The 27,574-nt window shown below is 49.1% G+C and overlaps 4 protein-coding genes and 1 long non-coding RNA gene across 6 annotated transcripts; 1 reads left to right on the top strand and 4 right to left on the bottom strand.

Moving 5' to 3' along the window:
* Positions 1-763: 763 nt before the first annotated feature.
* LOC120640254 lies at positions 764-6,008 on the bottom strand. Its single transcript, XM_039916109.1, has 10 exons — positions 5,877-6,008; positions 5,529-5,784; positions 5,015-5,080; positions 4,440-4,634; positions 3,672-4,053; positions 2,412-2,529; positions 2,091-2,334; positions 1,752-1,826; positions 1,482-1,676; positions 764-1,335 (listed from the first exon to the last, which is right to left on the bottom strand). The coding sequence occupies exons 1-10, from the start codon at positions 5,912-5,914 to the stop codon at positions 955-957; spliced, it is 1,950 nt and encodes a 649-aa protein (XP_039772043.1). The 5' UTR covers positions 5,915-6,008; the 3' UTR covers positions 764-954.
* A 3,526-nt stretch (positions 6,009-9,534) lies between these two features.
* On the bottom strand, positions 9,535-12,007 carry LOC120642637 (L-type lectin-domain containing receptor kinase SIT2-like). Its single transcript, XM_039919202.1, has one exon. It carries the CDS (start codon positions 11,915-11,917, stop codon positions 9,884-9,886), a length of 2,034 nt encoding a protein of 677 aa, XP_039775136.1. The 5' UTR covers positions 11,918-12,007; the 3' UTR covers positions 9,535-9,883.
* Positions 12,008-14,298: 2,291 nt separating this feature from the next.
* On the bottom strand, positions 14,299-16,943 carry LOC120642642. Its single transcript, XR_005662673.1, has 4 exons — positions 16,624-16,943; positions 16,467-16,549; positions 14,677-14,790; positions 14,299-14,599 (listed from the first exon to the last, which is right to left on the bottom strand). It is a non-coding gene; the product is annotated as an uncharacterized LOC120642642 (long non-coding RNA).
* A 262-nt stretch (positions 16,944-17,205) lies between these two features.
* LOC120642639 (L-type lectin-domain containing receptor kinase SIT2-like) lies at positions 17,206-19,593 on the top strand. The gene has a single exon (XM_039919203.1). It carries the CDS (start codon positions 17,323-17,325, stop codon positions 19,327-19,329), a length of 2,007 nt encoding a protein of 668 aa, XP_039775137.1. The 5' UTR covers positions 17,206-17,322; the 3' UTR covers positions 19,330-19,593.
* A 440-nt stretch (positions 19,594-20,033) lies between these two features.
* Positions 20,034-26,827, bottom strand: LOC120642640 (tRNA-dihydrouridine(20) synthase [NAD(P)+]-like). 2 transcript variants are annotated; one of them, XM_039919205.1, is made up of 10 exons: positions 26,587-26,827; positions 25,733-25,838; positions 25,139-25,277; positions 24,851-24,959; positions 24,633-24,769; positions 22,520-22,656; positions 22,070-22,176; positions 21,784-21,911; positions 21,324-21,414; positions 20,034-20,382 (listed from the first exon to the last, which is right to left on the bottom strand). In XM_039919205.1, exons 1-9 carry the CDS (start codon positions 26,629-26,631, stop codon positions 21,360-21,362), a joined length of 963 nt encoding a protein of 320 aa, XP_039775139.1. In that variant the 5' UTR covers positions 26,632-26,827; the 3' UTR covers positions 20,034-20,382; positions 21,324-21,359. The 2 variants fall into 2 exon arrangements, with proteins under 2 accessions (XP_039775139.1, XP_039775138.1); XM_039919204.1 differs by having other exon boundaries at positions 20,034-20,375.
* Positions 26,828-27,574: the final 747 nt, after the last annotated feature.

Below are 27,574 nucleotides of genomic sequence, written 5' to 3'. Positions count from 1 at the left end.
TCCTTAGCTTAGTACTGTTATTTTAGTTTTTTGGACAACTGAATATTTGATTGTATGAATTTTATTATATTGTCAACTTAAGTAATGTTCCCGTAGCTCTAGAAATATAGTTATGTTTATTAAATTCGCTAATTACTATGTTTTTGTGCATCTATTACTTGTATTTTTCATGATTTAGTAGTAAACCGCTATTTGCCATAGCCCGCTATAGCGTCTTAGCCTTGGAAAAAAAATATGACGCTATTTACTATAGTCCGCTATTTAAAACCATGAATATATTTCATAATTATAAAAAAACTTTATACGAATACAAATATGTACAATATGTATCCGTATTCAAGGTAACCCAAAATTGAATTCAATCCTCAAATTTAAATTTTGTAAGTTTAAGTACTAAAATATGCAACTATAATATAGAACAAAGCAACATAAAAAGTGATGATTCATATAAGCTCCTATACATAGAAAGCTGCAGATAGTATTCAACAAGAGCAAACGAGAGGTAAATAAATTGCCAAATATATCTCTTCTGTCAATGTAAATATTTTTAAAAAATTAAATAAAAACTAGCTACCTGCGCTATTAGCGCGGGCCAATTGCTACTTCTTCAAATGATAAGAAACACCGTTCATCGGACATGGACACGTGACGTCATGCCTATGCAAATGCGACCGCTGCTACTGCAAGTCGTTTCCCATGACAAGAAACACTTCAGCAGCTGTGAAAAAAAAATCGAAAATGATAACGCTAGATTGCATTATCGTGTGATATGCGATTCATTGGCTTACACATGTACTTAACATTTCAATTTCAGATTTGTACGCAGCTCAGCAGTAATCCACACACCAGACACCAGCTCTCGTCCTTATTCTGAATCTGAACACCAGCTCTCGTCCTTAATCTGAATCTGAACGCCAGCCAGACCACAAGCGCCTCACCAGACACCACAAGTCGTCACACGAACGACGCCTCCTCGCCGTCTTCGAAGAAGGCGCCGGTGACCCCGCCTTCCGGCAGCAGCGCCACCTTCACCACCCTGCGCCCGCCTTCCTCGGGCGTCAGGAGCCCCGAGTGTGCAGTCAGGTCCGTCTTGATGTAGCCGGGGTGCACGCAGTTGACGCGCAGCGCGAGTTGCCTCGCCGCCAGGATCCTCGAGTACGAGTTCATGGCCGCCTTGGCCACCTTGTACGCCGCGAATGCTGCCGGCCACCCGCGCGCGTCTACCTTGCCGGCCTCAAAGTCGTTCAGGAACATGTCCAGCAGCTCGTCCAGCCTCTCCTCGGTGAGGCTGCCGACATCGTTCAGTTCCTGCTTCAGCTCCTCGTTCCTGAAAAACTGCACCGGGAAGAAATTTCGTCACCGCGTTTCGTGCTATCTAAAAGCATAGAAGGGCTAGAGATTGAACAAAATTGATAGCAGATTGAACAAAAATGATAGCATTGGATTGGGATTTGAAACAACGTGTGATCACAAGAAGATACCCTAAGTAGCCCAAAGTCGGATGAAACATTAACGATCCTTCCAACGGAGGAGGCTTGCAGAAGAGGCAGAAAGGCTTCGATCACATGTTTTGTGCCGTAGTAGTTTGTCTGCAGGCCTTTCTTTGCAGCGTCGTAAGTCTCCCTGCTGTTTCTCCACAACCATTCAAGCCTCTGGTCCCTATCCATACCCCTCAGCTGTCACACGCATCAACAAACAAACTTGTTCACTAAAAAGTTCATGCACAGATAAGCTGAGGATGTAATTCTCACCTCTTCATCTCTGATTACTGATGCGTAAGCAGGATCCAGGGCGTACTCAACACCTCCAAATGCAGCAATATTTACCTACGAACAGAACACCTTCATCAACACCCGCATCACCATTATGGGTTTTGTGGTTGTGGTCATATATAGCATGGTTCTAAATAGTGGGCTAAGAAGTTTAGCGGTTGGACTCTAAAATAAACCAGCTAATAGCACTCAACGGGCTATAATGGCTAAATTATACATAAATTCAAATAGATGTACCCTACCTCAAATAGCTATAGCAGAAGCTATAGCGGGACATTAAAGCCTTGATGTATAGCAAACCTTCAAAAGAAGACTTACCAGGATGTCTAGCCTCCCAAAACGGGTCTTCAAGAAGTCGGCTAACCTACCAATGCTTGATGCATCCGTGATGTCCAACTGGTGGAAAATGACATTGGAAAGCCCCAGTTCTCTGAGCTTCTTGACGGCGGCTGCGCCCCTCGTCTCGTCCCTAGCCGTTAAGACGACGGTGACACCATTCCCAGCCAGCTGCCGGCACACCTCTAGCCCAATCCCTTTGTTACCACCGGTGACCACAGCAATCCTGGCATGCAACCGCCATGACTCTGTAGCACAGTTCAGGTTCGTAGCAAGCCAGCATGGCAAGAGAGAGATGCATACCTTGTGCTTGGGGAATTGGAGATGGATCCCTCCATGAGCGTGCCCCCACGAGCTCTGCTCCAACAAGGCGCTAGGAGATGACTTTGTCTGGTTAGTCTGGCGTGCTCTTTGGGCAGGCCTTATCAAGTAGTTAATTTAAAGGGAAAAGGAGACTTAGTTACATGTACCTCTCAACTTTATACTCTTTTTATATTTAGATGATATCGAAATCTGATTCTTCACGCGGGGCACGTTCACATATATGACAAGACAGGTCCCAGTATTTTTTTTTTCATCTCGGACGAATCAAGGCTGCATCATTAGATTGCAGGTGATCCGTGCAAGAAATTGGATATCATCTGAATTCTGAACAGCTGCATATATATATAATAAAGACAGAATAAACCGACTAAAGGTAAACACTGACGTCCTGCAGAAACAAGCATGAAAACATATTCCCACGATAGAATGCAGAAAAGCCTGACTTAGGTGTGAAACATTCCAAATAAAAAGGCTATTGCACTGCCACAGGCGATTCACTGGTAGTTCTTACCAAGAGGGTTGATTTAAAGTTTCATACAGTGAGCAACCGAGCATTTGTTAGTATCAGCAGCTCTTTTTTTGTTTGATAAGTTTGTTCACTGACCACCAACTTGCTTAAGATATACTACCTCCGGTGACGCTCAGATTTTTTTTAAAAAAAAACAAGCAGAAAAGAAACTGTTTCCTTTGTCCAAAACGAAGTAAACTTGACTAAGCGCGGGAGCATTTACTAATTCAGAAGCAATATATCCTGATTCAAACAGTTTCTGGAAGCAAAAATAGAAGAACCAGTCGTGTAAATTCTCGCCTGCTTTGTGATTATGAACAAATTTACCTGCATCCCTAGAAAAGTAAAAAAGGCATGCTTCATGCTCCGGAAGAAATAGCATTTAACCATCATATGCTACCATCTCTCTGTGCATCTAGATAACCCAGAACAACGTGGCCACAGCCCACAGTAGTAGGAACTAGGAAGAAGTGCCCTCTCAGGGGGAAATGTAAAGAATTGGTGCGACCAAACATGCCAAGAGTGGTCCATTGAAAATATGCAACTTCTCCAGTGAGATCAGTGGTCAATTGCAAATGTGAAAACGTCTCCAGAGAGATCATATAGAAGACGATGAATCATATAGTTTGAGTACACAAGTCAAACTACAATATTTATCAGCACCAACAACTCTATATCCTTTTCTATTATTCTAAAACTGAGTAAGGGAAACGTGATCAAATAATATGATCACACAAAGGGCGCCTCCCCATTCAGATCAAAATAAGCACCGGTTGGGCCATCGTCAGGCAAGAGAGCGACTTTTACAGGGTTGCGAGCACCCTCTTCAAGTGTCAATACTCCCATGTGCATACAAATATCGGTCTTGACATAACCAGGTGTCAGACAGTTGATACGCAGTGTAGGATACTTCTTAGCAAGAATCCTTGTGTATGCATTAAGGGCTGCTTTGGCAACTTTGTAGGCTGAAGATCCACCTGTTGGCCACCCATGTGCCTCTAATAAGTTGGCCTTAAAATCTTCTAGGAACAAATCCAACAGTTCTTCCAGTCTCTTTTCAGTAAGATTGTCAATGTCATCAAACTCCTTCCTAAGTTCTTCACTGTTGAAGTTCTGCTCGAAAAGAAAAGGTATGATCTTCATTAACTGAAAGTGAACAAGAGCAAGGGAAGTGGACCAAAACAAAGTGTACATTTTTATTGCATGCAACTCCCAGTAGAAATGTTCATTGACACCATTTAAATTTTTGTGGTAATATAGAGACCACCATTAAAGGAAAAGAAAAGAAAAAGGTCACTGAAAGCAAATTGTGGAATGTGGACACAAAACAAAGAATGCTTCTCCAAAAGGCTATTTGTTGTTGTGCAGTAAATAAATAAATAAACCCAAAACAAAAGGGAGGCATTCAAGCATGCTACTGCAGTCTGCAGATATATTCTGGCAAAACACTCTTGGCAATGACCTGCAAAAGGCAGTAGCTTGGTATTTACAGGACTTACTCTCAGCAGCCCAAAGCCTGACGAAACATTGACAATCCTTCCGGAAGAGGATAACTGAAGAAGGGGAAGTAGTGCCTCCGTGACAATCTTGGCACCATAGTAGTTCGTCCTCATACATTGTTTAGCTTCCTCGTATGTCTCTTTTGAATTTTCTGTCATCCACTCAACTCTCTGGTTCACATCCATGCCTTCAACCTGTCCTTGAATAAGATATTTTTAGTTTTCTGGTATAGCATAGAAATATAATCATGTGATTCAGTAAATAGTCAGGTTTTAGGTGAAGGTACAGTCTAACATGCAATTCACTTAAACATGGTGGTTGGCTTGCTGATTTGAATAATTTAAGGATTGTCAATCTCAAACGAAGATTTTCACATAACACCTCAACATCTTGAAAGACAACAGCAAACAACTATAGAAACAGCAAAGCGAGAGTATATAAGAATTGTGAAATATGATATAATTGTACCTTTCAAAAAAATATAAGAATTACATGGGAATTGCTCAAAAACTGCTCATGCAAACCAACAGTACTTTGTATGTGATGTTTTGCTTTAGTTAAGACTTAAGAGTACCTGATCCTTGACTTTGGCAAACAAAATTGGATCTCGGTCAACACCTGAAATCCCAGCATTATTGATCTACAGACAACGGGAAAAGGTGATGCTGATGCATTGGAAATAAGTCAGCAAATAATCACTTCATTCAAACAATAATGCGTGATAAAGGGAGAAGGTTCAGAACGCAAAAACTGCACAGTAACTTCATCCTATACTTAGTTTTCTGGAGCTGTGAAGCTAAAAAAAAACATTGCATCGAGAACAGCGTCTAGTACTCCAGCTTGCTGGGAATGCTGCTGATGTGTCTCGAACAAAATTAAGCACAGCAGGGTACGAGGTCGTTTTGCCAATTTTATATTTAAGCATACCAAGCTAATTAAATTAACGTAGAAAGAGCTAAAAGGAGTGCATATCTCTGCCGGTGTTCCTGCTAGTATAACAGCACCGATTCCCAATTCCCCAAATTCAGGGAGCCAAATTCACAGAGCACGCGTCAGCGACCTAACCGGGCTGCAAGGTGGAGCCATACCAGGATGTCAAGCCTCCCGAACTGGCCCCTGACGAAATCCGCCAGCCGGGCGGCGCTGGAGGGGTCGGTGACGTCCAGCTGGTGGAAGAAAACCTCGGCGGCGGCGGCGGCGCCGCTGGAGCGCCTGATGGCCTCGACCGCCTCCAGCCCCCTCGCCTCGTTCCTCGCCGTCAGGACGACCTTGAGCCCCCTGGTCGCCAGCTGCCGGCACGTCTCCAGCCCGATCCCCTTGTTCCCCCCGGTGACCAGCGCGATCCTGAATGCACCCGGCGCTGCGAAATCAGCGCGGGGGGGGCGAACTCGCTCGGCGCCGGGCGGCGGAAACTGAAGGGGGTTCCGCCGGCGTACCTCTTGATCGACGACGGATTCGAGACGGCCGCGTCCATGCTTCCTTGTCTCCGATCGGGGCGGCGCGGGCGCGAGGAACGCTAGCGCTGAGCCTTGTGTGGTTAGGGGTGGGAATGGCCATGTCACCAGTGGTCTTTTTACAGCCTAACAAAATATTTAAATTTTTTAGATTAAAATTATATAAGATTAGAGCTCGATTCTTTTAGAATCCGGCCCTTAGATTTTCTAGTTCAAAATTTTAAGCCCTTTATCACGCCTAGGTGTGGTATTGGAGAGGTTGATTCGCGAGTGCGGACACCGGACACGCACGGCCACACGAGCATTGCCATGCGGGCCGGCAACTTTCCCTTCGGTGACCGGCGTCCGCCTGTCACTGTCGGTCTGCGCGCCGGGCTGCCGGCGACCGGCGTAGGCCGCATCTGCCTACGAGTTGTGGGTCTTGCGGCCCATATCGGCCCACTTGTACAGCCCAGGTCAAGGTCGGGGTGCGCAAGCAGGCCCCCGATGTCTTTCCTTGGGCTGGGCTTTTTTTGTGAGTTAGCTGGCGAGTTTTCCACGGGAATGCAGGTTTTTTTTTCTTTCCCACTTTTGAAGTGAGCGAGGAACAGGGTTTGCCAGCACACCACATGCTCGAGGCAGGATTGTTTAACGCGACCCATGTGGAATCTCCCAAAACAATCTTCGCGTCATGTGGGACCGCATCTGCTGAATCCTCATCCCTTGCTTCAGTCAGACGCAGATGGCACGCATGGGCAGAACTTTGCCAGGCTCCAGGCTTGTCGATTTCTTGAAGCGCTGACTCCACCCTGAACTACGGCCCCGGGTCACCTTGGTTGCGTACGCGGAAATCGTGCATGGCAACGTCTCTAGAACCTGTGAAAAATCGTCACGGGGCTATCAAACGACAGCAAAGCTAGGCTCTCAGCACGAGGATGATGTCAAAACCTTGTATCCTTTGCTCACCAGAATTCCCGCATGCTCACACGGTCCCACCCAACAAAACCATCTCTCTAGTATTGTTTCGGTGAGAACAGGCAATAAAACAAACCAGCGTGCAGCCAAGCAGCCAACGAAGCAAGCAATTTCAATACAACCACAACCACCATGCACGCGTGCGTGCTGGATTTGATAGATTGACACAAACAACGGGCGCGCGGCGGAAGCACAGCCCGGCCGAGCGCGCTCGCTATCTGATTATTATTATTATCCCCGTTCGCTGCCCGATGCCGGAAGAAACCAACTGCCGTCGCCACCATCTTTTGGCCGCCGATGGTGACAAGCCACGAACACGCCGCGCCGGTGGCGTCGCGTGTCGCGGTAACATATTCAAGCACCAGCGCCGCCGCCGCGAGTGCGATGCCCCCGGCCGTGCCGCCGTGGCACTCTGGCAGCTCACGTTGCCGTTGGGAAGCAACTGGTTATCCACACCCACACCCGTAAACTATCCATCACCAATTAATCCATATTCAAATAAGTGGATAATTGTTTAACGGATATATATAGATAATTCAATGGGTAGGCAATAGGACTCCAAGTACAGTGGATTGAGATGGATCCCACATCAAGAGCCGGATCCTGAAAATAAAACCTTGTATTTACACTATAAAATTTTATCGAAATTCACTGAAATTTGTTGGAGATGACTCGGTATGACTGACAGCTACTCTGTGCAAAGCAGTGTAGCTAGACTTACACGTGGGCCCCACGTCAAGAGCCGGACCCTGGAAATAAAATCTCGCGTTCACACTATAAAATTTTATCAAAATTGACTGAAATTTGTTGGAGATGACTTAGTATGACCGGCAGCTACTTTGTGCAGAACAGTGTGGCTAGACCTACACGTGGGCCCCACTTCAAGAGCCGGACCCTGGAAATAAAACATCGTGTTCACACTATAAATTTTTATCAAAATTGACTGAAATTTGTTAGAGATGACTCAGTATAATCGACATTTACTCTATGCAAAGCAGTGTAGCTACACATACATGTGGGCCCCACGTCTAGAGCGGAGCTACATAACATAAGATAATAGAAAAGAACTAACTAATGGGTACGTGGGTAAAACGAGTATTATTCGTATATACCTTATCTATATCTAAGTTGAGATGGGTAACCCATAGATTTGAGTAGCAACTTGATACAATGAGTATAGATTTGAGTAGCAACTTGACTGGCAGCGCTGCCCTGTCCGCTTCTCTTTCAGAGACGCCTGTGATACTATTCCCTGAAGACACGGTGAATGGGTGCTGTTTCCTGATGAACACGAAGATATACCGGTGCTATTTCATTAATTCTCCCCTGATGTTTTTGCTCACGAGTCATGACGTTGATTTTTTTTTGGGATTATTGCGTTTTTTTCATATTTTAAACTTCAATTGTGATTTTACTCCTATTTTTTTCACTTTATATTTTTGTCCCTACTATTTCACCATGAAGCCTCCATTTATTCTTGAAATACGTTGATTTTTTTTGGGATTATTGTGTTTTTTCCCTATTTTAAACTTTAATTTTGATTTTACCCCTACTTTTTTTCACTTTATATTTTTACCCCTACTGTTTCACCATGAAGCTTCCATTTATCCTTAAAATTCACTCCATTAGCTGGCATGATTTAGTGAATTTAAAAAATAAAAAAACCCTTCGTAATAGGACAAAAAGACAAAACTGCCCCTTATTCCCTTATCACTTCTTCTCAACCTGTGGGGGGTTCCTGACTCTATTCCCCGATCCCGCGCCTGCCATTCCCGTCGGCCCCAGCGGCGGCGCGCGGGAGGTTGCCCTGGGGCGCTGCGCCGGCCAGGTGCGGGTGAGACGCGGGAGGCAGGCGCGCGTGCGAGGGCCAGGCGAGCGGGGCAGGCTCGGGCGGCGCGCGGTGCGGGTGCGGGCGGCGGCTGCAGGTGCACGGTGATTGGCAGCGTGCCGCGTGCGAGTTGGATTCTGCTGCTGGAGATCAAATTGCGTTGGTGGAGTTCGATTCAATCGCGCTAGAGCTTAATTTGCTGAACCAGGAGGTTGGTTTGGTGGTGCAGAACCTCGATCCGCTTATCGATTTGGGGGAAGGCCGGAAAGGGGCAGGAAGTCAGGCCCACAATCTCGGGGAGATCGATTTGCCGCCGGCGAGCTTGTTCCAACAGCCGTGCATGTGGAGCTCGAGCCGACGGCTCGGGCAAGGGATGCTCATGCTGACTGGGGAAGAAGCTAGCTGGTGTTCCCGGAGGAAGAGCGCTGGAAGACGCACACTGGTGTTCTTTGCGGTGGTAAATGAGCCAAGCCACTTGTTTGAATCGGTAAATTGGCAAAAAGCTCGTCGTGTCAAGGCCTTCTTCGAGGCCGAGAGCTATTCTCCACTACGAGTCTCTCAGCTACAGGCTCTAAACTTCGACGAGGGCCGCTGCAACGCGCCGCCCCTGTTCTCCACCATCTGCTCGAGCTATTCAAATTGGAAAGAGCATGGATGAGCGAGATGCATGTTGTTTCAACTTAATTTTGTGTATTATGATGCTATCCAAATTATGTCAAATTCTTGTTCATATTCTTATTGAAATGCTCCTGAAATATAATAGCAAACAAGGGTATATTCACAAAGTTCTGAAAAAAAGAGATATATTCGCAAGGGCAAAATTGTCTTCTTTGACACCATTAAGTGCGGTTCAGGGAGTAGAAGTAGAATGAGTCTTTATTTCCAAACAGTAGAGGCAAAAATACAAAGTGAAAAAAAATGAAAGTAAAATCACAATTAGAGTTCAAAATAGGGGCAAGAACACAATTGCCCTTTTTTTTTCGGAACATGACGTTGATCGTAGATATTTACTGGTCACGGTTATTGTACTTACTGGTACTTAAACCTGTACTGCTACAAATTTACCCACTCGAGGTACAACTATGTTACGGGAAATGCCAAGTCAAGTCATCTCCATCCATGACAACTTTTCAAAAAGTCATCTCCACGACGCGCAAGAAACTAGTATTCCTCTGTGTCTGTGACAGCGACCGTCTTATGCGACAGCTCACCTCCCGCCGGAGAGGCCTGACACGGCCGAGAACCCGCCGGAGACGGGGCTGGCGCTGGACGTGGCCGTGGACGGGAACGACATGGCGAACGAGTCGAACCCGTCGTTCTGCATCAGCGCCAGCGTCGTGTAGCTCACGCACGTCGGCGCCGCCTCCGGCATCGGCGCGTCGCCCTCCATGTACTGCACCACCTGCCGCATCCCGGGCCGCGCGTCGGGCAGCGGGTGCGCGCACGCGAGCCCCAGCCGGATCGCCAGCCGGGCCTCGTCGGCGTCGTACTTGCCGCACAGCCGCGGGTCCACCGTGTCCAGCGCCGCGCCCCTGCGCTCGTGCTCCTGCACCCAGTCCAGCAGCACGTTCTGTTCGTCCGGCGCGATGCACCCCAGCGGCCGCCGCCCGCAGGCCACCTCCAGCACGAACACCCCGAAGGCGAACACGTCCGTGACGGGGGTCGCCTTCCCCGTCCGCACCAGCTCCGGGGCGAGGTAGCCCATGGTGCCGACGACGTGCGTGGTCTGGGGATCCACGCCGTGGTCGTACAGCCGCGCCAGGCCGAAGTCGCCCAGCCGGCCGTTCATGTCGCCGTCGAGAAGCACGTTGCTGGCCTTAATGTCCCGGTGCACCACCAGCTGCTCCCAGTCCTCGTGGAGGTAGAGCAGGCCGGAGGCGACGCCCTTGATGATCTGGAACCTCTGCGCCCAGTCGAGGACGGGCTTGGTCTTGTCGTGCAGGTACTTGTCCAGGCTGCCGTTGGGCATGTAGTCGTACACCAGGAGGAGCTCGCCCTTCCGCCGGCAGTAGCCCAGCAGCTGGACGAGGTTCCGGTGCCGGAGGTGGCCGATGCTGACGACCTCGGCGATGAACTCCTTCATCCCCTGCTTGGAGTCGTGCGACACCCGCTTCACGGCGATCTCGAGGTTGGACTTGGGGAGCACGCCCTTGTACACCCTCCCGAAGCCACCGGTGCCGAGCAGCTGCTTGTTCTTGAAGCCCCTGGTGGCGTGGTAGAGCTCCTTGTACGAGAAGCGGTGCGGGCCGAACTCCACCTCCCAGTCCTCGCGCACCTCGGCGTACCTCACCCGCCGCCGCACGACCAGGAAGACGCCGACGAGCAGCGCGAGGACGAACGCCGCGGTGGCGATCGGGAGCACGATCTCCAGCACCTTGGACCGGGGCTTGGGCCCGAACCGCGGCAGCGACGGCAGCCTCGAGGTGTCCAGCGGCGGGGCCGCGCCGCCCATGGCGAAGCTCCAGCCCAGGACGTAGTGCCTCGTGTAGATGACGCCCGTGGCCGCCGAGAAGCCGACGTAGGCGGTGTCCGTTCCGACTGCCGAGAGGTTGACCGGCGCGGAGATGAGCGGCTTCTTGGGCCTGGGCACGCCCATGGGCGCCATGGTCACGTCGAGGCGCGTGGTGGCGCCGTCGTAGTCGACCCAGACCTGCATGGGCCGGCGGCTGATGAGGCTGAGGTTGTTGAACGCCCCGGTGGCGTCGTCGTAGTAGCCGGCGCTGTGGTTGTGCAGCGACCTCATGCTGTTGACGTTGACGCCGACGTGGTTGCTGTTCATGTCCTGGAACTCCGGGTTGAGCATGGTGTCGAGCTCGACGAAGAGCACGCGGTTGCCGTCGCTGCCGTTGTCGGTGACGTTGAGGACGCCGAGGTACTGGCCGGCGTTGAAGGTGGAGAGCCTGGTGCTGGGCGCGACCACGAACGCCATGCCGTTGTCGCTCAGCACGGTGAAGTTGGAGACGATGGCGAAGACGAAGGCCGCCGAGAAGGACCGGACGGCGCCGCCGGGCGCGTCGCGCAGGCGGACCGGCTCCGGGCGGAACGCGCGGCCGGCCATCTGGCTGGTGCCGTTGCTGAGCACCAGCAGCCCGTTCGGAGCCACCACGGACATGCCGCCGAGCGCGAGGCCCGCGCCGCCGAAGCCGTTGTAGGCGAACTCCTCGGCGGCGAGCACGGCCGCATAGTCGGAGCAGGCCGCGGCGAGGAGCAGGGGGAGGAGGAGCAAGCGGAGACACCCCATGGCGTACCAGCTCACGCTGCAGGATTGATTGACGGGCCCTCCTCTCTCCACTGAAACGATTCTGGATTGAAGATGTAGCCGAGTAGTTCACGACTGACTGAGCTTCCGCCTGGGCCCTCTGTGGCTGGCAATGTCTGAGTGTGAACGACGGCGATGCTTTGACCCCCGACGGGGACTCGCCGTTCAACGCGGCCGGCCCCGCCACGCCCGATCACAATTCAAGGCCGTGTTTGGTGAGGGGTGAAAAAAATTTCATAAAAACTTTTCGCACTTTTGACTACTAATTAGAGATATTAAATACAATCCAATTACAAAATAACTTTCATAATTATAGTACTATAGCATATGCTGTAGCTAATAAGGTATTTGACCGCATGAATAGAGAATGATTAGGTGTGCTTACAGTATCACTCTAGCCAATCATGGTGAAACTTGACTCATTAGATTCGTCTCGAAAAATTACACTCATTTGTGAAAAAGTTTCACAAATAAACTTCATTTAGTACTCCATGCATGCATTCGTCTTTTTGTGAATTTTTTTTTCACGTTATGAATCAAACATGGCCAAGAGGGGCGTTGGTTTGCCATCCCGGACGGGCAGGGTGACAGGCGCGTCCCACTGAACTTCGGCAGCGTTGCGGAATGCTGATCGAAGTCAAGGAAAATGCCGATAAAATATCCTGGCCAGCGACGACAGCAGTGAGTAAAACTCCGGGAAATAATCAACAAAATCTATGCACAGGTTCCTCACCTCTAGTGGGGGATTGAACAAAAGGCTAACCAATCTGTGGAAATCCAAACTTCCTATGAAACTCAAAGTTTTTATGTGGTTAGCGCTTCGGGGGAGGATCCAAACGGGTGTAGCCCTGAAAAGGAAAAATTGGAAGGGAGACGCTAATTGTATTATCTGCAATACCCCGGAGACTGTAGATCATGTCCTCTTTCAATGTGTAATGGCCAAATTTGTGTGGACAAGCTTCAAAGAGGCGCTGGGCTGGGAAAGGGTGCCAAGAAATATGGCTGACTTATTAACACATTGGATTCCTTTGGGGTGTGCTGACTATGATGTGAACTTCTTTATCTTTGTTATTGTTGCCTGGGCAATGTGGATTACTAGAAACAAGATCATGATACAAAAGTGCTTTCCCCGATCTCCTATTGTCACCTTGTATAAAGTTAACTCGTTTATGCAGAAGTGGTGGGTGCTACTGCGGGTCCCTGATCGACGGAAGCTAGGGTTTGGTGGTCCGGAGAGGCCCCCCCCCCCCCCCCCCCCCCCTTCTGACTATGCCGCTGGCTTTTCTCGACACGATCCAGAATCGCAGCTAGTCAAAAGAAGGGAGCAAGATCCTCTGACGTACGTCAGGGGTCACTGGCGCTCTCGCACGCTCGCTCGCGTCGGATCAGTGCGAATCTGTTGGTGTGCCTTGGTGGCTGGCTGGCCCTAGGACGACTCGCGCCTCGTCGAGCCCCAACCACCGCAGAAGATGAGGACGGTGGTGGGGGCCGGGGACGCAAAGGCTGACCGGAAAGGCCATGGGGCCATGGCGAAGGAAGCTTCTTCGCCTGGTCACGAGAGGGCAGGGCCGCGCGCGCCGCCGCAGCGGGCTCCTGTGGGCCGGGGGCAGGTGAGCCGGCGGCAGGTGAGCGGCTGAGACCGGAGGGGACGAAGTTATTGCGCTTGCGTAATCGCAGCCGCCGGCCGCGTCGTCCTCGGCGACGTCCGTCCGTGGTGGGGACGCGAGAAACAGAAAGCCGGAAACGTTGACGGCTCGACGCCGCGGCCTGCGGCTGCCCGCTGACCTCCGGGATCCCGATCAGCTGCCGGCTGGGAGCCGAGGGAAGGAGGCAAGGCACCCGCATCACGGTTCCTCAAAAAACGACGTGACACTGGAGCTGCCCTCAGCGAGCGCGGGTACGGCGGCAGGTAGGTTATGGGGACTACGGCCAGAGGTGAGAGATTTTTATCCCCCACCCCCCTCCCTCCTACTCCTCTCGCCATCAGCGAGCGCGGGTACGGCGGCAGGTAGGTTCTGGTGACTAAAGAGGATTCTTTTTTTTGACTAAGGGCTAGTTTGGGATGCCGGGGATTAATCCCCGGGGCTTCCCTCCCCTAGGCCCCTCCCCCCTACGCCCGTCAGACCCCCGGGGTGCGCTCTCCCCGCAGGGTGCCTATCCCGGGCAGCATTTGGCGCCTCCCCACCCTCTGCTGCTGCTGCTGCGCTGCTGCTTCCGGCTGCGCTGCTTGCTGCTGCTCGGCTGCTGCTACTGCAGCCAAGAGCAGCCCACTCCAGCCCTCCAAACACAATGAATATATTCAATAGATCAAATCTGCGACGTACACACACTTTGGCATATAACTCAAAATGCCAGCACGTGTGAAACTCAAAATCTGCGACGTACAAAATATATTCAATTCATTCTCAACCGATCGCAATGCAAGCCAGAGTAGTTTTCCATTGATCAAATCCCAACACGTCCAATTCATCCATCACACAACAGGATAAAATTCTTGAGAAATTCATGAAGACAGAAGCAGAAGCACGCAGAAGCAGAAGCTGCACTTGCATGTCTCGTGGCAGGATAACAGCAGAAGTAGAAGCACGCGTGAACATGCTGCCAAAGGAAGAAACAATACTGCCAAAAATCTCTTGCAGGAACTAAAGTAGTAGGAGCATACATCTGAAGGCACAACCAAGAACAATATATAAGAGCCTGTTATTCTTCAACAAATGGAATGGTCAGAAACAAATGCTAACCTGCATGGAAACAAGCTCAATGGTCCCACCATTTCCAGCTGGTAACATTGTAAAGACTTCAAGACCCCGACAACCACGAAACCAACTTGGACGGTCTTTCAAGATCTCCACAATCTATCAAGCAAGCTATCATAAGAAACCTCCAGAGAATTTACTAAGAGCAACAGTATGTTCCAAAAAATTTCATTAAAAAGTTCCAAGTTTTGGAACGAAGTGGCACTAGAGGATAAGTGTCCAACATTGCAAGGTAGATATGAACAGAAGATTTAGTAAAGAATCCTTGTATATGAAGCACCTAAGCTACCTGTTTTAAGAAAATTATTTTAACCAAATAATACAAAAACGATTTTAGCCCACTGAGAGAGCTGTATTTGAGGTTATATACATTTAAACCTGCAACCTAATTTAATCAGCAAGCAGCACATAAGCATCTCCAGAAGCTACACAAATAACACAATATATTACTTTAGACGAATTAGGAGTTGCCTAGCCAACAGCTCATATATTCTCCAGTTATATGATCTATACACCCCATTTGTAATAAAGGAATGAGTTTTCATGACTGATGCGAGTGTCAATTTTTTTTTGAAAGAAATTTTCTCAGCACAGTCCCCTCCCCTGGAGCTCCTTTGATGAGCAAGACTTTCTTGTGCCTGAAACTCTGCAGGCAAATGTCAAACTCTCCACAGCTAGGCCGCTGTGTCTCTCCGCACACCAGGAACAGTGTAAAGACCGGAGATGAGATGCAGACTGATTGATCTTTTCTTCTTCCTTCAAATTATTAACAACAGGGTTCATGGCCATCAAGTAACATAGGTGACTAAAATAGCATGCAGCAATTCATGAACATGTAAATATCTAACAGCCCATCAGTGACTGTCAGAAAGGCCTTGACAACCACAAACAAATTTATTAAAATGCAAGCAATATGTCAGACTAAAATAGCATGCAGCAATTCATCAAAACCACCAAGAAGACCATCTGAAAAGAATCATGCAGAACATACCAAAACACACAAAGCAACAGTCCTGCATGCACTCAGTTTAGTCACTGCCTTACTGCCCAAAGCACCACCATTAAAACAGATATACTCTATGTTTCATCAGCATATGAATAATGTGTAAAAAAAGAGAGTCTCTAGTGACTAAACTGTAATGATGCAAACCAGGAATACCCATATATAGTGATGTGCGTATGTGAGATATATATAGTTCTTTTCTCAGTACAGAAAGAACGGATGAGGCATGAACATTGGAAACTTCTGTGACTGCTTGCTTCCACCAGTTGGTATGCAAGTTTTAGAGATATCAAACTAAGATTCAGAATCCAGTTACCATCAAACTTTGCAGCAGAACGGATGAGTTTATTAATACTGAGACATAAATGTACTAAATTCGGAATCCAGTTACCATCAAACTTTGCAGCAATTGGTATGCAAGTTTTAGAGACACGCTCAGAAACTAAAAAAAATTCAAGCGTAAAGGACATGCTCAGAAACAGGGCCATCATTTATGTCGAGATTAATCCGTGATTCGTTTCTTTTTGTGCAAAGCAAATTGAATACATTATCACATCTTTCTGTGACTGCTTGCTTCCACCAGTTGTTATGCAAGTTTTAGAGATATCAGCCGGCAGCAACAACATTAGCATATTATTTTCATAGGGTACCAGGACTGAATGACCATATAATAATTTACCATACATTAACAGTTTGGATATAAAATAGAGTGATTATTGGAGATGACAAAGGAACCGATGCAAAGTGATTTTCCTCAGCAAACAGAGCTTACCTAGGCCAACAATGTCGATTGAAGTGATCAGCAGGTTGTGAATCTTGGAGATGGCAGCCAATCAGATCAGAAATCACCAAGATCTAAACAAGATCTAGGAATCAGGAGAGATGAGATCAAACCCTAGGCAATATAGGAGAGGAGAGGAAGAACTCACATATGACGAGGAAGTGGAGGCACCGTGGTGGCTCTGGAGGCGGCGGCGGCCGAGGTGGTGCCATCGTCGCAGATCGGATGCCGTGGGGGTGCGAAGGCGGAGCAGCATCACCAACGGGGAGCTGCAGGGGTGGCGTCTAGACGGGGGTGGAGCGGCAGCGCCGAGCCGAGCCTTGGAGCGAAGGTGAAGCGGCAGCAGAAGCAGGGAGGCAGAGCACGCGGCGCGGCGGCGGAGCGCTCGCCTCGCCTCGCGTCGCTCGCGAGCGGACAGGGATGATGTTCCCGGACCCAAGAGGTGGGGACGAGTCTCCCCGGGGAAAACGCGAGGATCGGGTCGCCGAGCCCCCCGGCGTGGGCTTCCAAACATCAGGGAAATTTAGCCCGGGTTAAACTTCCACGTGGGCCTCTAGCCCAGGGAAAAGTCCGGGATCCCCGCCGGGATTGGGACTCCCAAACTAGCCCTAAAGAGGATTTAGTGGTGCTCCCGAGTCCTGACGTGCGAATCTAGTCAGCTTCACACCGGCGTCAGCGTGACGGCCGGAGGCCAAGAGGTGAAGACGCACACGGCGGCTGCGTTAAACAAACACCACCGGGAGGCGGGAGCACAGAGCGCCACCGAGGCCACAGCCAAACCACCTCTGCTCTAGTGGTAGACTAGTAGTCCCGAGCGTGCACGGAGACCGGCCGGCACTGCAGCGCCATGCCGCCGCTCGTGCTGCTTCTCTTCCTCGGCGTCGGCAGGCTCCTGCCCGCGGCGTCCGCAGCCGAGGAGCGGTTCGTCTTCGACGGGTTCAAGGGCGCGAACCTCAGCTTGGACGGGATGGCCACGGTGACGCCCGACGGGCTGCTCCTGCTCACCAACGCCACCCCGCAGCTCAAGGCCCACGCCTTCTACCCGGCGCCGCTGCGGTTCCACCGGGCGCCCGGCGGCGCGGCGATGCGGTCCTTCTCCACGGCCTTCGTCATCGGCATCATCGGCGCGTACGTGGACCTGAGCAGCCACGGCATGGCGTTCGTGGTCGCCAAGAGCCGCAACTTCACCTCCGCGCTGCCGGGCCAGTTCCTGGGCCTCGTCGGCTCCGCCACCAACGGCAACGCCACCAACCACCTCTTCGCCGTCGAGTTCGACACCATCCTCAACTCGGAGTTCAACGACATGAGCGGCAACCACGTCGGGATCGACGTCAACGGGCTCAACTCCGTCGACGCCGACAACGCCGGCTACTACGACGACGCCGCCGGCGGCGCGTTCCGGAACCTGAGCCTGGTGAGCCGCAAGGCGATGCAGGTGTGGGTGGACTTCGACGGCCAGGCCATGCAGGTCAATGTCACCATGGCGCCCCTGGAGGCGCCCCGGCCCAAGAAGCCCCTGCTCTCCACCACCGTCAACCTCTCCTCCGTCATCGACGACACCGCCTACGTCGGCTTCTCCTCGGCGTCCGGCATCCTCTTCTGCCGGCACTACGTGCTCGGCTGGAGCTTCAGCATGGACGGCGCCGCCCCGCCGCTCAACATCTCCTCCCTGCCCACCCTGCCGGTCACGGCCCCCAAGCCGCGCTCCAGGACGCTGCAGATCGTGCTGCCGATCGCGTCCGCGGCGCTCGTGCTCGCCGTGGGCGCCACCGTCTTCGCGCTCCTGCGGCGGCGGCGCATGTACGCGGAGGTCAAGGAGGATTGGGAGGCCACGTTCGGCCCGCACAGGTTCTCGTACAAGGACCTGCACCACGCCACCGACGGGTTCAGCGACAAGCGGCTGCTCGGCATCGGCGGCTTCGGGCGGGTGTACCGCGGCGCCCTGGCGTCCAAGGTGGAGGTCGCGGTGAAGAAAGTGGCGCACGGGTCCCGCCAGGGGATGCGGGAGTTCGTGGCCGAGGTCGTCAGCATCGGCCGGCTCCGCCACCGCAACCTCGTGCAGCTGCTCGGCTACTGCCGGCGCAAGGGCGAGCTCCTCCTGGTATACGACTACATGCCCAACGGCAGCCTGGACAGGCACCTCCACGACCAGAGCAGGGCCCCCCTGAGCTGGGCGCAGAGGTTCCGCGTCATCAAGGGCGTCGCCTCCGGCCTGCTCTACCTCCACGAGGACTGGGAGCAGGTGGTGGTGCACCGCGACATCAAGGCCAGCAACGTCCTGCTCGACAAGGAGATGAACGGCCGCCTGGGCGACTTCGGGCTGGCGCGGCTGTACGACCACGGCACCGACCCGCACACGACCCACGTCGTGGGCACCATGGGGTACATGGCGCCGGAGCTGGGGCACACGGGGAAGGCGTCCAAGGCGTCGGACGTGTTCGCCTTCGGCGCCTTCATGCTGGAGGTGGCGTGCGGGCGGAAGCCCGTGGTGCAGGACGCGCGCGACAACCGCCTGGTGCTGGTGGACTGGGTGCTCGACCGGTGGCGCGCCGGGTCCGTCACGGACACCGTGGACCGCCGCCTGGCCGGCGACTTCGCCGAGGGCGAGGCGAGCCTGGTGCTGAGGCTGGGCCTGCTGTGCTCGCACCCGCTGCCGGGGGCGCGCCCGGGGATGCGGCAGGTGGTGCAGTACCTGGACGGCGACGTGCCGCTGCCGGAGCTGTCGCCGACGTACCAGGGACTCAACATGCTGGCGCTTATGCAGGACCAGGGGTTCGACCCCTACATCATAGCGTTCCCGATGACGACCACGACGGGCGCCAGCGCCATTTCTGACCTCTCCGGAGGGAGATGAGCCTTCATTCTTGATTGGGTGACCGTAACTACCCAGTGCCTAACTGGACTTTCACTCTTGTTATATGTGATACTAGTTCAGAGTTCGGACCCTTTCCCTCCCTTTTTGAGACTGCAATTTCAGAACCTGGTGTGTTTAGAGTAGTTGTGCACCTTTTGAATATAGTGTGGATGACCTGAGTGTAAAGATGTGCTCGTTTTAGCTTATTGTTCTGATGATAAATTGCTGGTCACAACTGGAGATGTATTGAGGTTTGATCTCTCAGATCACAAGCCGCTCCTCACGAGTATGCGACTGAACTTGTGAGGTATCAAGGCGTGTAATTCAACTTGCATATCAAAAAACTATTTGACCCAACGGTTTACGAAACCATTTTTCTGAACTGCAGCCACTTAGGTCCACGAGAATTGAACGCTATATTTGGCTGGTCGACTAAGTCTAGTCTCGAGTGTTCTTTGGTAACATTACTTGATTTGCACGACATTTCTGCATCTTGGGTACCACGAAGATGGCATCCACATCAATTATTGGTCTATGTGCAGAAACTATATGAACGGGATAGAGGATTTCTGGAAGGGAATACCATGCGATGCAGATGTCAGTGTATCATCTGTGATGTCATGGCTGACGCAGGCTTTCACCATCCAGATGCAGATAGAAGGCATGTGAAGTACTAGATTGGAGGCCCATCAAAGATAAAGATATGATATGCAACTGGATTGATTATTTTCCAGTGCCAGGCTTGTGTATCAAAGATATATATCATGGAAACTTTCAATATTTGTCAGACCATCGGACTGTAACAATACAGCCAACATATCAAAGTCTACTTGAATTACCCCCAAAAGAATACACCATACTATTTCCACCAAATAATACATGACAAAATTTCATTCCCTATAGTACCAAATAAATTAGTATGAGCTTCAGATAATTCTTAATTCCAGGTATATCCATTACCAATACAACAACAGCCCTAGTGTCCCAACGAAGACCGATAATTTGTCAATCCTCACAGGACCAGACAGCGCCAAAACTAAACCTCCCTGAAACCCATTAAAAAAAGTGAGATAGGAATCCAAGCAGAAGCTGCAAGAGAATCTCATCTTAGATGCCAAACAAAAGTGAAAAAGATCGTTAATAATTTAGCAGACCAAAAGAACTGAAAAATTGCAATGCCTTATCGCGGCAATACTGCAAGCTACACTAGCCAATCTGGAGCTACAATACCAAGCATTTGATCCAAAGTTATTCAGGGGAAGCAGTGCCATTCCTAAGAGAGGTATTAGAGATATTTATCGACAAGAGGATTTGCAGTTAACAATCTTAAGTACAACTCGTGACAAGTCAGCCTGGGAATATGTGAACTTGTCACATTGATTTCAGCCATTATGTTACATTACAATACGTTGCTTTTGGTAATACATTTTTCAGAGACACTAAGATTGTTAGGCAGAAATACAGGTTCAATCATTCATGAAGTCAAGAGGCATTACTCGATTTCCTAATGTTCATCGAATTATAGCAAATTTTTTATTGTATATCATTAAAAAAACTTTTAAAGTTACAATGTAGGTGAACAACAATTTATACCAAGTTATAGCACATATAAGTGAACAACATCTTTCTTCAAGTGCCAGACAGGTTTCACCAGTTTTGCTTGGTTCTGGGGGAAATACCATTTAGTTTAGCCAGTTCTTGTCTACCTGATCAATATCGGACAGACACAGCCTCTACCTCTAATTTATACACTATACGGAGTTACAGACCAGTTAACATGCCACTGTTAGGAAAGGGTGCCTGGTCAACTAAGTGGAACAAATACCATTAATGTTTTGAAATCCTGGTCACAAACATGCTTATTTGTGCATGTAATTGTTTTTCAGCAGGAGTATAAGTACTTCGATATATGAAACTACAAGTTTCATTAATTTCCAAGAATATTTCATTTTCGTTTCACTAGCTCTAGACCCAATGTACAAGAAAATAGATACCTGGTCCCCAAGAGAGCTTACAACATCAGATTCTGTTCATTTCCTATTTGAAACAACAAAATTGTAGTAGTCCTCCTCCCCGTATAGTCTCCTGAAACATTTGAAGGAATTGGTCATTAGGACGAACTGACATGCAGGTTATGTGTTGCAGAATACATGTCATGAAAATCATCACGTTATGAATATTTTAAACAAAATAAAATCTGCTGAGTTAAAAGCCCTGCAGATCCAGATCGAATAGAACTACAGGCTTCATGATGTGGTTCCCAAAAACCAAGGAACAGAGGTGATATGGCATTGCCAGGAGGGGGGGGGGGGGATTAGGGGATTGTTAGAAACATGTCTTGAAGGTATGATGACAAACCTCCAAGTGGCATACATGGACAGATAATGTAAAAATATACTCCTTAGTTAACACATCATGTGCCAAACAAAACAAATGAAAGTTGGCTGAACTTACGCTAAATCTGCTGAAGTGTCACATTTTATAACACCTTTCCCTTCAGGCAGTTCAAGGCAAGAATAGTGCATTATCATTTCTTTCAAGGTATGTTTCGTGCTCTTCACATCATTGTCCCACAACATGCTCTGCCGCCAAAGAGTAATATGATGTCAGTACTAAATCCAAACAGAAAAACACACAACTCCTAACATTGGTAGGCACTCATACAAGTTTTGAATGTTTTTGCACAAATTCGAAACGAGTAGGACATCCTCTAAACAAACACAACAATGAAATTAAATACCTTTCTTACATACTCTCTTTTGACCTCTTCCCAAGGTGTTTTTCCTTTGGCACAAAAGATAGAGGCATTCCACATGGCACCTCTAGCAACCATAACTGAAGCGGCGCCTAACAGTTAGCAGAACAAAGGTATCAACTATCAAGAACAAAGGTATCAACTATCATTGAAATTTGAAAATAACAAGAAACAAAGATCCTGTCAATGCACCTTAAGCAACACAGGTAGCAAGGATGCAATAATTTCAATTCACAGTTTTTCAGAAACCATGTTACATGCATGCTTGCTCGTCATGAATAACAAAGTTATGGCTAATATTAATGTCAAATAGAAGTATCATGGCAGTCCCAATAAATGCATATTAAAAGGCAGTTTCAAGATTGTTAACTGATAGAGCTGAAGAACTCAAATTAAAAGAGCAAGACAAATGGCAGTGTTAATAGAAACACAAACCTGTAGCATCTTTAATTCTTTTAAAGTCCTCATACTCAAAGACATCCCCGTTAGCTATAACTGGAATTGACAGGGCTGACACAACATCCGCAATCTCATCCCACTTAGCAGGATCTCTTGGTCTGTCTTTAATCTTTCTGTAGTTTCAAAGAGGACCAACATAAGGGAAACCAGTTATAAAAGGGCATACTCAGTGCTGAAAGCTCCCAGGGGAGGTGAGTTCCAGGGGAGGGAATTATCCCAAAAAATAACAAAAAAGTGATGGCAAAATTGGCTAGAGGACACTAAAAAAAGATGGCTTTTGCTCTAAGCCACTAAAAAAAATTGTCTTTGCCACAGCACACTCTAAAATCATGGTAATTTGGTGTAGGACATTACACCTCTTATTATACTCATTTTTAATAAAAAGACATGTGAAAAGACGATTGTACCCCTTATCTCAATTCTCCTCCTCTCCCTGCCTCCCGATGCCCCCAATCCCACGCCTGCATCCACAGCTAACTCCCGGCGGCCGCCCCTCTGCTCCTGCTCCGGCGAGCCATCGCCGGCCAGGCCGCTCGCGCAGTGGGGGCGCTGCCACAGGTGGTCGCCCTGCCGGCCCCGCCTGTAGATCCGGCGCTCGCTGCCTCTCCCGGCGCTCCGCCTTGCGCAGCTGCACCCATGGCCGTGTGCCCCGAGCGCCCGGTGCGGCGCGGGTCTGGGCGCCGGCCCCGAGCGCCCCGTGCGGCGTTGGTCTGCCACCGTTTGCAGGCAGGAGCAGGAGCGGGGGTGCCGCCGGGGAAGGCAGGCAGGAGCAAGAGCAGAAGCCAGGCGAGGGCCGGCCACCCTCGAAGACCTGGTCGGCGTCGGCGAGGATCGGCGTGGCCTCCTGCAGCTGGCCGCTGAAGCAGAGCATGAAGTCAAACGTGGCGTCGTCGCCGCCGGCGCCCGACGAGACGGCCCCGGGGTAGCTCGCCCTGGACGGGATCGTCGGTGCACTGGAGAAGAAGTAGCAGTAGCCCAGGAGGTGGTCGCCGCCGGCGATGGCCGCGGGTCTTGGGCTGCACGATGCGCTTGGCGCCATGACAGGCACCACCACCTCCATCTCGCCCCTCTTCCCTTGCGATGCTCTTGGCTCTCCCTCCACTTCTAATGTCTTTGCTTCCTCCTTTAAAAAGCGAGGGCCGGCCGGCTGCCGCCGGTGAGCTTCGATTCTGGAGGCTCACGGGTCCAAGGAAAGGATAGTGATAGGGGTATAATCATCATTTCGCGTGGCATTCTATTAAAAACGAGTATAATAATATGTATAGTGTCCTACAGCTAATTACCGCATATTTACAGTGTGAAGCGGCAAAGACAAAAAAATTTAGTGGCCTGTGGCAAATTCCACACTTTAACGGTGTCCATGGGCCAATTTTGCCAAAAATGATTTGTATCCAGAAAATAAAATTAGAGCAGAGAAAAAAAAATGAAATATTTATATTTGACATCTCCTGCATCATATTCAGTTTCATCATAGTAAAAAGTTATATTCAGTTTCATGACAAGAGTACCAGACAATCGTATACCTTGAATTTCAAAGAAATTGAGCTACATACTACAGACGCTATAATGACACAATGAGCCAATAACTCTGCAGCTGTGCATAGCTGCGTATGAATAAATTTTGCATTTTGAATCCTTTTGCAAACCAAGGGCAGGAGCTTTGCTAATTCATTCAAAGAGAAGGGAATACAACACTGAAACACCCACCCCAAGATGGGACAGCACCCACAACAAGAAGAAGAAAAAAAGCAACCCAACCACCTCATCCGGGCCGCCATAGACGTTTGGAATCTCAAACTCAAGAATTTAGCTTGGCACACACAAGGACATGATTGAAAATGCAGATGGAAAATTGCAGACTCCTAACACAAGAGTAGGAATGGTTGCAATTATCAACCAGAAGTCTCAAACTCAAGAATTTAGCTGGGCGCACATAAGGACATGATTGAAAAATGCAGATGGCACATTGCGCTCTTCTAACACGAGAGTGGGAATTGTTGCAATTATCAACCAGACTACTAGCTCAAAAGTAGAATTCTGTCTGTTACCATAAAAAAAATCGGAAATTTTGGTGTCAACAATGTCGTACCTTCCATGTACAGCAAGAGCAGGAACACCAGTTTTTTCAATGCGGCGTGCCAACTCCACTGTGTCCTTAGGTGTGTTCAGAAGACGAATTTTGCATGTCACTGTTGTATCCAAGTTCCTCCGCAATGTTGTCAAAATCTACATTACTATGCATAGCCTGAGTAAGCGCGGTGGATATGGGGTATGGAAAAAGCAAAAAGAAACAATTAAGACAAGTACATCATGTATAAGCTCAGGTTTGGAGAGTAATGCAGCACCCATCCCTCCACTAAGCGAGAAAGACTTTGGACAACCCATGTTGATATCTATAGCAGCAACATCATGGCACCTGGGGAGGATGAAATACTATAGTTAGTAGTTAAAGAAATATGCAAAACACAAGAAGTTAACATATATCTAATGCTATCAGATCAAGCAAATTTTTGTGCCAAACCTGTCACAAACACAGCGTTTATGTCAGCTTACTTCAGAACTTGGATGCTAAAAGGTCTCAGAAACAAAACTTACACAATCTCAGCAGTTTTAAGTGCTCTCACAGCATGTGATGTGCCCATTTGGAATACAACCCGACCCCTTTCTTGTGGGCATGTACGGAAAACTACGTTGTCAGTTCCTTTCTCCACAAAATCAGTAGTCCCAAGAGATTCTGGCAAACAATGTGCAAGGTGATTAGGATGTATCGAATTATACAGCCCAGAGTAAGTCCAATAAATCTAAACAGCAGGTGGAACAAAGAACATAACTACTTAAGTGCTATGAAAACACCCTAGCTTCACATGTAAATAGCTTTCTCTTCACATCATAAAGCATTCATAAATTTCATAAAGTTATTCAACCATTTGTACTATCCTTCCCTGATCCCCAATTACAAAACATTTATCACCCAAGAGTCAGTTAAGATTAACACAACACCCAATTATCAACTTCAGATGTAACACGGGGGTAAGATTATTTGCAATACTGTGACACCCAACATATTAGATATTAACAGCAGATGATGACTGATGAGTAGACCAAACTGCTAATGCAATTGAGATAGTTGCAGGACCAATAGAATAATAAATCACATCAGAATGCAAAATATCAATCGAGCTATAATACCATTTATAACGCGCTCGCATTTCAAGAATTTGTGATCAATTATTTCTTCTCCATATGTAATATCAGCACCATATTCAGCAGCCAGTAGCCTAAATGGCAAGGTGCCCTGCAAAGTAACAAAATAAGGCAGATGCTACATTACATAGTATAAGTCTGGAAAGAAAAATTCAGACACACAAGATAAGTAAAAAAAGCTTTGTAGCCATGAGAAGTACAACATGACCCATGCTAAAGGGAGTGCTGGTGCTCTGGAGCTGTTAATCAAAACCTCTGAAATCGTAAATGGTTTCTCACTATGATGTTGGCAGAACATGGGAATTTATTGGTGAAGGACAATGGTGCCTATTCATTTACTAAATGACAATGTCCGTTCATAAACTTAACAGATGTACAGGAGAGAAAAAAAATAAGTGCCCATATTTAGCATTGGCAAAAATAGCTATATTTGATTAATTCAGTATTTGTTTAGTACTACAGTAGCATGTAATCCACCATATAATTCATAATTCCATTCCTTCATTGGCAGCAGGAAAAAAGCGCAAACCAAGCCACAACCTAGTCGCATGCTTACTGCAGTCATTTATCCAACAGCATGGTTACTAAGACAGCTTAGCCCCATAACGTATTCCACTTCTGACATAAAACAAAAGGCGTAGAGCTTCCAGCTCTAGATCGAGACTCGAGAGAAATAAATTAAGGTGCATAAGAAAGCGGAGACCCAAATCTAGAGATCCAGAGCTTGAGACTAAAGCTCAATCCCGAAGCCGTATGCCCCCGGAGGAGAGACGGCTAGGTAAATCCAGAGGACGGAATCGTGGGAGCCTGGGAGGGGGCTCGGGTCGAGAGGAGGTTACCACGCGGACCATGGGCGCGAGCACCAGCTTGTCGCGGTACTCCATCCCTCCCCGCGGCGTCGCCGTGCCGCCGCGCACACTGCGCCGGCTCCGACTCCTCACACCCTCCCCGCGGCCCGCGTGCTGCCCCGCGAAACTTGGAGTCGGAGGAGTCCGCGGCGAAAGCTGCTGTGGGGGGAATAAAGGCAGACTTGGCGGCGCGCCCGGGCTTGTGGAGTTGTGGTGCGGAAGGGGCGGAAGGGAGCAGGGCGCCGTGTCTTCCCCGGACGAGGCTCCGCTGCAGTTACGTACCCCGCAGTTGAGTCACTGCGTGTGGGGCCGGCACGCAGTGGGCCCACGTGGCAGTGACCCAACTGCAGGGGACGTTACTGCAGCGGATCCGGTTCCGTCTTCCCCGGTCTCCTCGCAATGTCCCCCGTCCTTGGTTGGGTTTGGGCCGGGCTTGCTGAAAAGCGTGCCCACTGGCCATTTCCCATCTGGTGGGCCGGGACACGCCTTCTAGCCCACTTCACACTAAGGCCCGTGTCTGCCTCAGCATCATAGAAAGCTCTGCTCGCTGCTGTCTCCAGTCATCTTAAGTTGTGTAATTTTTCTACCAAAACTTTTGTGTCATGTAATTCAGTAGTGGTCTGCCTATTCAGATATGGGCAAAGTTGATGTGAGACCGACGGGATAAAATCATAAAAGCAGGCAACAGCCAGGGGCGGGCCCAGGATTCCGAAGGTGGGTATTCAAAATTTTAAATGGTGTAAAAAAAAATTTGACAGCCCAAAATACACATTAATAGCACATAATTGAGTACCGATAATATAAATAGTTTGTAATTTGAAATTGCTCAACATATAGATAACAGATGTACTGATCTATATATTCTAAATGATCAACAGTTCAAAGTGAGAACATTTGAAATAAATAGAAGATAAAATTCTAAAACAACAAATGACATTGATAAATTCATAAGGATGCACACAAATCCATAACTCCATAA

Source organism: Panicum virgatum, chromosome 7K (assembly GCF_016808335.1).
Source record: "Panicum virgatum strain AP13 chromosome 7K, P.virgatum_v5, whole genome shotgun sequence".
Lineage (NCBI taxonomy): Eukaryota > Viridiplantae > Streptophyta > Magnoliopsida > Poales > Poaceae > Panicum > Panicum virgatum.
This window is presented reverse-complemented; position numbering and strand designations above follow the sequence as displayed.